This window comes from Gossypium hirsutum, chromosome A10 (assembly GCF_007990345.1).
Source record: "Gossypium hirsutum isolate 1008001.06 chromosome A10, Gossypium_hirsutum_v2.1, whole genome shotgun sequence".
Classification (NCBI taxonomy): Eukaryota; Viridiplantae; Streptophyta; class Magnoliopsida; order Malvales; family Malvaceae; genus Gossypium; species Gossypium hirsutum.
The window spans coordinates 21,177,048-21,187,060 of record NC_053433.1 but is presented as its reverse complement, the minus strand read 5'-3'; the positions used below and the strand labels follow the sequence as shown (position 1 = coordinate 21,187,060).

At 29.3% G+C, this 10,013-nt stretch overlaps 1 protein-coding gene across 2 annotated transcripts; it reads right to left on the bottom strand.

Moving 5' to 3' along the window:
• Nucleotides 1-891: 891 nt before the first annotated feature.
• Nucleotides 892-8,092, bottom strand: LOC107896136 (beta-glucuronosyltransferase GlcAT14B). Of its 2 annotated transcripts, XM_041078962.1 has the most exons (5): nt 7,788-8,092; nt 7,485-7,670; nt 7,328-7,403; nt 7,103-7,218; nt 892-2,005 (listed from the first exon to the last, which is right to left on the bottom strand). In XM_041078962.1, the coding sequence occupies exons 1-5, from the start codon at nt 8,047-8,049 to the stop codon at nt 1,491-1,493; spliced, it is 1,155 nt and encodes a 384-aa protein (XP_040934896.1). In that variant the 5' UTR covers nt 8,050-8,092; the 3' UTR covers nt 892-1,490. The 2 variants fall into 2 exon arrangements, with proteins under 2 accessions (XP_040934896.1, XP_016676753.2); XM_016821264.2 differs by having other exon boundaries at nt 7,485-8,092.
• Between the last annotated feature and the right edge of the window lie 1,921 nt (nt 8,093-10,013).

Sequence of the window (10,013 nt, the reverse complement as noted above, 5' to 3'; positions counted from 1 at the left end):
TGGCTTGCTAGCATGTCGTCTATGGAAGAATAGGAATCTTTTTGCTTTTAAAGGATTGTCATGGAGTTTTATGAAAATCATTAAGATATCAGTGAGTTTGGTAAAACAGTATAGAGACACTCAAAAGTGGGATCCATCCAGAGAACACAATTTAGATTTTGATCATTTATTAGGAGGAATATTGGAATAATAAGGTAATTGTAGGGTAGTTAGGTTTGTTTAGTTTTACAAGTTTTTTACACAAAAAAGGTGATATTTTTAATGATAAACTATCAACATAGTTACTTTTATTTGCTTTAGGTTATATTTTAGTCACTTATGTTTGAAATATTATGTTTCAGTCACTTACGTTATTGTGTTGTAACATTTTAGTCACTAAGCTGTTAATTACTGTTAACGGTGCAACAGTAAGCTGACGTAGCACGTTAAATCATCATTTCAAATGAAAATTTTAGGTTAAATTCTACATTTGGTCCCTAATTTTTTTTCATTTTGAGCAATTTAATTTTTTTCTTTATTTTCCATTCTTTTGCTTCTCCCTTTGTTTTCCTCCTTTCTCCATTTCTTTTAACATAGTTTTTCTATGTTTTTCGTTTATTAAAACTAGTCCACAAATTTACCTCATTCGAAAAAATTAAATTATTCAAAAAAATAAAAATATAGGGACTAGTTAAAAAAATTTATGCGTCCTAGTGCTATTTTATTAATACTATTTTGTAATTTTTAATAATTATTTATTTTATAATTCAAATAATATATAACCTTTCATAACCTATACCTATATATAAAAACTATAGCTGTTGAAGGAGGTAGTTACTCCTGTCTAATTTATTATTTAATATGCTGTGGAAATTTTAGGTACCCCAGATTCAGCTGGAAAAACCGAAGTGAGAAGCCTGTAAATTTGGCGCAATATTGGTGAGGCTTTAAATTTTTCTTCCGTACATCTTTGATATATTTGCTCCTCTATTTTCTTTTACCTCCTCAGGATTTTTGGTTGTAAAAAAAACAGAAACACTAAAAAAACCTTAAAAAGCAGTTCAGTTCCGGTCGTCAATTCCTTCACTTCACTGCATGGGAGAATTGATGGAATCATGGCAGCCTGAAACAAATGCAAATGACAAGGCAACCCATTTGATGACCCAACACTTGCTTTCCCAACCATTTTACTTTTTGGTTTTATTATTTGTCGTCCAAGCAATAGCCTTTGTCTAATATCATTGCTATATGAAACATTTCGCTTTGAAACTTCAATATATTTTATGGTTATGAGTCCCCTGGGTCTTCATTCTAGTAAAAATAAATCTTTCTCCCCGATACACTTTGAATATAGATATTTCTTTTTACTAGTATTCAAACTTTGATCAATTCACTCTTCTTTCCAACTTGAATCGGAAGCAACACTGGATGCTGATGGACTGCATCATCTGATATTAAATCCCAGTTAGCAAGAAGAGTGCCTCCCATCCCATAGCAGCTTTCCTCGAGTATTATTTACATTGTCGCAGTCGAAAATTGTCATTGGATAGAAGAGAATTGATCAAAGTTTGCAACCTTTTGGCGCCGGGGCCAGGTCTGAGGACTGTTGGAGTACCAACAACTGAACACGGATCAGTCCCGTTTTCCCCACTTCCTACACACCAACCACCAGGAGTAAACATTTCTTCGCCCCGAGATAAGAGGTCAGTGTCGATTTTGTCCAGCACTCGGCTATTCTGATGGAATTTCCTGGCAAAAGGGGCATTGCTGTTGAGCATCCGTTGCATGTGAGAAAGCGTGAGGCGACGAGGATGCTGCTTAGGTGGGTTATCCCATAATATAAAATGGAGATCATTGTTTACTGTAGTGTTACTGAAAGCTTTTGCATTACAAATGACAGTGTGGAAGTAACCTTCTGGAGATGATAGAAAGTTGGTATAGTACATGAGGACTTTTCGAGGGAGGTTGTCCCATCCCCAAATGCAGTAGTCCACAAAAGGGCGAGAAAGTGCCATCCATGCCGAACCTACTTACAGCTTGACGATATAAGATTACGTTATGTACAATCATCATTAACATGATGAGTATTCACTGTTATAAACATTCATCAAAATTCAATGAAATGACAAACGTAAGATTATTCAACTGGCTACTTTTTAACTTCTTGAGAAATTGGGTACAAGAAAATGAGATTAAAGTGTAAACATATAGAACAATCTTTTTAGGACATCCAAGCTTCGACCAAGACTTCCGAAATATTCAGCAAAATTTAAATACACTAAAAATCCTCCAATTTTGATGTTTTAAGGGGAAATGAGAGAGTGGGCTGCTAACCAGGTGAAAGAACGAGAACATGGAAGCATAGCATAAATAATTTTTGCCTATTGCACCAATTTTCTAGAATGTTTCTCACCAACTATCCCTTGGAAACAGCAGCAAAGCTTTCTTTCCGAGCTGTATACATACTGCTCGTCTGATACGCTACACGTCACTTAAACAGGTGAACCAATTTAGACATGCCTTCTCTACAAAAGGAATGCTTGTTTGGGTGTAAAAGTGGAGAAATTGGTGGAGAGTGAAAATAAATAAATTTTGTGTATATTTGATGGAGAAGAAAAGTGATGGGAAAGAAAAGAAGAAAGATGATAATTTTTATTTTAATGTAATGAGAGAGATAAAATATTAGTTAAAAAATATGTAATTTTCAAATGTTTTATTTTATCTTATTTAATTTTTTAATTTTACTAAGCAATAGATTGAATTTTTTTTTCATATTTCTACTTTTCATCCTTTTAATTTTTTACCCCTTCAATTTTCTCATTCTTCCAATTTTGTGTCTACTCTACCAAATAAAGTTGAAAGAAAAGTGAAGGGATGGAAGGAGTGGAAAAATTGAAAGAAAATGAATTTTAGATATGCTTGATAGGAAATAAATGTAAGAAGAAAGAAAATAGAAGAGATAATTATTTTTCATCCTAATACATAAAAATTAATTCTTCCCAATTGGAAAAATGAGGGGAAAGAAAATGAGAGAGATGCATATTAGTTCAAAATTATACATTGTTAAATGTTTTAGTTCATTTTTCAACTCTACCAAATAAATAATGAAAAAAAAATATTTTTTTCTTTTAATTTTTCCATTTTTCCTATCAAGTATACGAATGGAAAGAAATATTATATTTTCTGCTTGGTAAAATGAAAAGAAATTTGGAGGGGTGAAAAATATATTTTTTCCTTTCCATTCATGACTTGATAGAGTTGAAAATGAGAGCAAAGAAAATGGAACTAGTGAAAAATGCATAATTTTAAACTAAAATACACTCTTCTCTTATTTTATCTCCTATTATCATTCCAATTCGGAATTAGTGATATTTATGCATTATAATGAAGAATGATTATCTCTCCTATTTTCTTTCTTCTTGTTTTTCTTCATTACCAAGCACACTTAAATTTTATTTTCCTTCCACTTTTCCACTTCTTACTTCTATCATTCCACTTTTCAGTCAACCAATCACACCCTAATATTTTGTTTGGTAGAGTGGAAAGAAATTTGGAAAGATAAAAAAATATAATTTTTCTTTCCATAGGTGTGCTTAATAGGAAAAATTGAAAAATGAAAAGAAAAAAAAGTTAAAAATGTATAATTTTGAACTAACATACGCTTCTCTCTCATTTTCTCTCCTCTATCATTTCAATTTGAGAGGATTGGTTTTTAGATATTAGGATCGAAAATGATCATCCCGCTTATTTTTTTCCTCTTACTTTTTTCCCTACCAAGCACACTCGAAATTTATTTTCTTTTGATACTTAAAATTTATTTTCTTTCAACTTTTACACCCTCTCTTCCCACCCCTCCACTTTTCCACCCAACTATAATCTGAAATCAAGACCAAGAGCATAGCAATTGAATTCCTACAGTCTTTTAATCTTATCATCGGTTTGCTCGTGAAAGAATCAACCTCAACTCCACTATACAAAAAGTATAAACAAATTTATGTAGGCACGTCTAAATGCTGACAATGGAATTCTCAAAATGGATGAAATATATGAATTGAAGTCTAACAAAGCATATATTCTTTATTGGAATAATTTATTTTGTTGATTAGGATGTGTTTGATTGGGTAGAAAAGTTGAAGGATATGAGGAAAAAGTGGAAAGGAAATAAATTTTTCAGGGTGCTTAGTAATGAAGTAAAGTAAGAGAAAAAAAATGACAAAAAAATGATCATTTTTCACCCTAATACATAAAAAGTAGTCTTTTCAAATTTGAATGATAACAGTAGAGAAAATGGAAGATATGTTTATGTTAGATTAAAATTATGCAATTTTCAAATGTTTTATTTTTATTTTTCAACTTTACCGAGCAATGAATGGAAAGAAAAATTATATTTTTCATCTTTATATTTTTTTATCCCTTTAATTTTTTATCTTTTCAATTTTCTTTCCTCGATACCAAGCAAAGCTTAATTCTATCTATGGGTTCATATTTTCAAATTGTACTAGTCTACTTACGTCTTGCACTAGATTGATTATTTGTTTGGTACAAACTATAAAGTAAAGAATATACTATAAGTTTTTATATACTTTGTACATTTGAAATTTAGTCTATCTACTTTTACTTAAAAAATTTAGCCCTTCTATTGTCTGGATTTAAGAATTGATTTTCATTTAATAAGAAATTTAAAGATATTAATCATTTAAACAAATTAATAACAATATAAAAATATAAAGACCAAAATATGCTATAAATCTCAAATTTAGACATATTAGAGGGACCAAAACTAAAATTTAATCATTCTTACAAAATGTAAAGGCTTAGTATATCTTGGTACCAAATTAGACACTTTTTTTCTAATGTGTTACATGAGTTATTTTTTTGGTCCAATCTAGTATTTGTATTTGACAAAAATTATTTATTTTGGTACCGAAAGATAACGATGTTAATTTTTTAATATTTAATTTGGATTTTTAAGGTTGATTTGATGAAAGTTATAATTGCTAATATTATTAAGTTTAAATTTTCCAAGACTTTGTTAATATAATATATTTAGTGTTAATTGTAAACCTATTTAAGTTTGTATTTAATTTATTAAATACAATCCAATGGATGTGATTTAATTTGATTTTAAGGTAAATTTGATGAAAAATAATTGCTAAAATTATTAGTTAGTTATGAATTTTTATTAAATCAACTATAAAACCTAAATTAAGTACTAAAAAATTAACACTGTTACATTTAAATACTAAAATGTATAGCTTTTATTAAATACATATACCACATTAGACTAAAAAATAAACACAAGTACCGTATTAAAAAAGGTATCAAACTTAGATACCAAATTATGAATTAAGTCAAATGTAAAAAAAAAAATTTGAGTATGATGATTTGCCACATGTCAACTGGACTTTTCTTTTATATAAAGTTATATAGATAAGTACAATATGCTTTTAGACGATTTTCTAAGGGTGAGCGTTTGATCGAATCGAATGAAAAAATTTCGAGTTAATCGAGTTGACGAATCATATTTTATCATCCTAATTTGATTTGAAATTTTCTCGAATCGAGTCGAGTGAGATGGAATTCGATTCGAATCGAATCGAATATATTTGTTTGAGTTAAATTTTAAAAATAATGTTGGGTCCTTGTAACCACTGTCACCTATCATAATAAAATTTGTCCACCTTAATCAAATTTTTTATTAACTTTCATCACCTTATAATTTATTTATTAATCTTTTATATACGGGTTAGCTTCTTTGCTTGCTTAGTTGTTTCAATTATCTTCAGATTCTTGTCACTATGTATTTTGTAATTAAAAAATATGTTAAATGTAAAAATATGATTTTTTAATAAAAGCTATTTTAAATATAAAATGTGAAATTGATACCAATATAAAATTTTAGCACAAATATTTTATGGCATAATTAATAAATCAATTTTAATATAAATATTCAATATGATTAAACAATTCAATAATATAAATAATATAAATTGTGAAATTTAATTTAATAATATAAATAGTATATATAAATAAAATTATTACTATTTATGTTTAGTGATATTTTTTGGATAATTTTAATTTTTTATTTGAGAGTAAAGGGTGAGAAGTAAAAGTTTAGGAGGAAAATAAAAAGTTTTGGGGAATAAAAGTTTGAGGGAAGTTTTGGAGGGAAAATATTTAAAAAAAAAAATTTTTTTTTGGGGGGGGGAGGGAATGGGTTTGGGGTATATGAGAGGTGTGATTGGAAGGGATTAAAAGTTTTAGGGGAAAAATAGGAGGGAGTAAAAGTTTTAGGGTGAAAGTGGGAGAGAGTAAAATTTTGGGAAAAAGTAAATGGGAGAGTAAAATTTTGGTAGGAAATGAATTTTGGGTAAATTGGGGGGTTGGGATAGGAGGGGAGGAGAGTAAAAGTTTTGGAGGGAAAGTGGAAATGAGCAAAAGTTTTGAGAGAAAAGTAAAAAGGTTTGAGAGTTTGGGGTAAAAATGTAAAATATTATAGTTTGATATTCGAATTATTCAAGTTATTCGAATTCAAAAACTCAACTTGATTCAAACTCGAAATTCGAAAAAAATTCGAGTTGACTCGAATAACTCGAATAACTCCATTAGTTTAACTCAAAATTCAAGTTTTTTTCGATTTTTTCAAGTCGAATTGAATTTTGCTCACCCGTATGATTTTCAACTAAAGTAGCTATCAATTTCATTTCTCTCATGTTCAATAGTAGTATTATTTTTTTATTATATTTTAGTATATGAGTAAGTAATAAATTAATTACAATTAATAATTATTTATAAAACTTTTATTCATCATTTTAATTTTAAATTTAAATTTATATAAATTATTTTTATTTTATGTTTAATTATTTTAAATTGTAAATATTGAATAAACTTTTTAATAACCATAAATGTGAAAAGATTAAAACACTTAGCTGTATGGAAACTAAATTACAGTTTGAGATTAGGATACAAAGAGGGCCGAAATACTTTTGAACACAAAAAAGACTGAATAGATCATACTCCTAAATTTGGCAAATAACAACACCATTAAAATTCCAACAACTAAATATATTATAAGCTAAAACAACACTTTGAAAAGAAAAGTAGAAGGTTTCAGCATATTAACCTGTAAAGAGTTTGAATGCGGTAGGGATACTTCTCCTCTGAGTTATCCAAAACACTTCAGCTTTTTTCGAATTATGCAATGCTGGATCTATAATAACTGGCTTAGCCCTTTGACCCCTGCCATTTCAACATTAAAACCCCATCAAATCACACAAAGTTCCCAAACAATAAAACAGTACCCAGATCAGGAAAATTAAAGGTTACAAGATTTAAAACAAGTTCTCACGCTTTCCACCCCATTTTGCTTGTATGATCAATGAAATTCAAATCCCTTGGTACGTATGAAAATATGTGTAAAAGATCTGAAAGAACCCAAATGTCAAAATAAATAGATAAAAACAAAGACAGTACAAAAAGTCATATATTTTGAAGATCTAACTCACCATCTTGGGTAACAAGGGGATAATCAGAAGCACTAAGATTAATAAACCAATCCCAGTTTCCACCTTCTCTCAACATGATTGCAGCAGCATGGAGCGTATTAGCAACCATTGTACATCCTCTATAAGTAACCAAATTAGCTTTCATAATCATCCTAACGTTCCCAACTTCTTTAAACACTTTATAATCTGTCACAAACTGCTCAATAGTCAGCCTCTCTGCATGGCTAGCTTTCCGGTCAACATGAACTATGTATTGATTCAAGGGATGGTAAATGGCTAAAAGCATCCTTCTCAGCATCTTACCATTGCCTGCGGAGCCGGAAATGAGGTAGGCGAAGCGGGGAGGTGAAGGCGGAGTGGAGATGGTGATGTGAGTCGAGACGGGGATGGGTTTCAGTTGGTTCTCCACGAAATGGTAGGAGGAACGGCCTATGGCGGAGAAACGGTACAATAAAAGTAATGGGACGCCATTAAAAGAGGCTATGGTTGTAAAACAGAGTAAAAATAAGGGGAAAATGGAGCCAAAAGCTAATGAGAGGATCCATTTAGGCTGACAATTTGGCATGCTTGGATTGAAGGAAAATGTGAAAGAAATTGTGAACTCATCGGTGACAGTTAAAGTTTACTGTTATGCAAGTGAATGCAAAATATTTCGCCGAGAAAACAGAGAGGAATTTTGAATTTTCTCAATTACTATAAAATTAGTACTACTTTATTATTTTATCATATTTATTAATTGATTGATTTTTTTGCCAAATTTATTAATGGTATAATATGTGAATCTTTCGTGCAAATAATAATATGACATATCATCGTTAAATTAAAAAGATATAGAGGACTTATAAATAAATACTAATTATTTTATTTGATTATATTTAAGTAATTATTATAAATAAATATTAATAACTCTTATATTTAAGATTTTGGGTTCAAGGATTTAGGGTTTTAGCATTTATTTATAATTAATTATGTCTAAATAAATTTATTAGTATTTTTTTATAAATCTTCCACTATTTTTTTGTTAATTTAATGATGAGTTATCATTAAACCTGTTCATGAGCCGGATCACCTTTCCAAAACTTGAAGGCCTATAAAAAATGAGAGGATTTGGACAAAAATACGATGTCAAAAAAATAGGCTTGAGTAAAATTTAAGGCCTAATTTTATATATGGGTCAAGCCTTGAATAAGTTTTTTGGCCCGAGTTTAGCCCGAATATATTATGTTATGAAAATTAAGTATATTAATTATATATGTTAAATAATAATTAAATATATTTATATTAAATCACTAGCCTAATAACAATAAAACTCATTATCTAAAACCTAAAAAGAATTTACTCAACTAAATAACCCAACCCAAAATATAAAATTTTAAAAATATTATTTAATATAATAAAGTATTTATTATATTTATTGTAGTATGTTTTTTTAATATAAATACATTTTTAATGTGTTAGAAACCTTTATTTTAGCATTTTTAGTGTATTTATCGCATTATATTTTTTTAAAAAATATTTTTAAATAAAAATTAATCTAAAATATTAAATATGGGCAGGGTGGCTCGAGCCTAGATTTACCTTTCATAAATTGGGTCAAGCTTGGGAAAAAAAAGTAAGCCCATTTTTTGAATGGAGCTCGGGCTTGAAAAATTGATCTAGATACCTTATATTGGTCCATCCCAAACTTGGTCTAGCCTATGAGCACCTCTAATTGTTATGTTATTATTAACTTATAGTGCATGTGATTTATGCACTGATAGTGCACTAGATATTCTTCCAAAATACAAAGCACAATATATTCATGTCTCTATTGCTATTGGATACTAAATCAAGTGGATTTGTTGATCAAAGAAAGAAGTTAGGAAAGATAGAGGAATATATTCATGTCATAGGTGGAGATAATGAAAGAGAAAATGGGGCAAACTTAATTAGCTATTTTTGGGGATTTTATACGTGGAACATAACAATAAAAAAAGGAAGCATAGTATCAATCTTGATCAAGAATGAATCGATAAAGGAATAGATGTTGAGGATCTATATGGAGGTAGTTGTCAAGAAACAGTGGTAAGTGAAGCAATTATTTGAGATGAATGAGACCTTAATACACCAACACTAGATTAGGATACTTCATGGTTATTTTTAATTAATGCAGGTTTAAATTTTTTAGAATCAACACAACCAATTAAGTCAGGATTGAATCCGTAAAAGGATGAAAATATATATAGTGGGCTTGAAACTAATGGAACAAATGGTGATGAGTTACCCAAAATATAATTGAAAAGAGTAGCAGTCCATAATTAAAAATAAGGAAAATGAAGAGCTTTGAAGAGATTGAGGATACACTTTGGTTGAGATTAATTGTCAAAATTTGAGTGAAAAGAGCAGACAGAGGAAAGGAAAAAGGTGTGGTTGTCGATTAACAAAAGTGAGAAATATACAAATAAGTCCTTTACTAATTTTGATATTCAAAATCATAGAATAATTTTATAAAAAAAACACAAAGGAGGCTTGAAAGGTCACCAAACTCAT

Excerpts from the sequence above, each read along its gene's own strand:
- LOC107896136 (XM_016821264.2), bottom strand. The coding sequence starts at position 8,049 with ATGCCAAATTGTCAGCCTAAATGGATCCTCTCATTAGCTTTTGGCTCC. Across the intron at positions 7,404-7,484 it reads TCCCCTTGTTACCCAAGATG|ATCTTTTACACATATTTTCA; the intron begins GTGAGTTAGATC and ends GGGTTCTTTCAG. Across the intron at positions 2,006-7,102 it reads CGCATTCAAACTCTTTACAG|GTTCGGCATGGATGGCACTT; the intron begins GTTAATATGCTG and ends AGCTGTAAGTAG.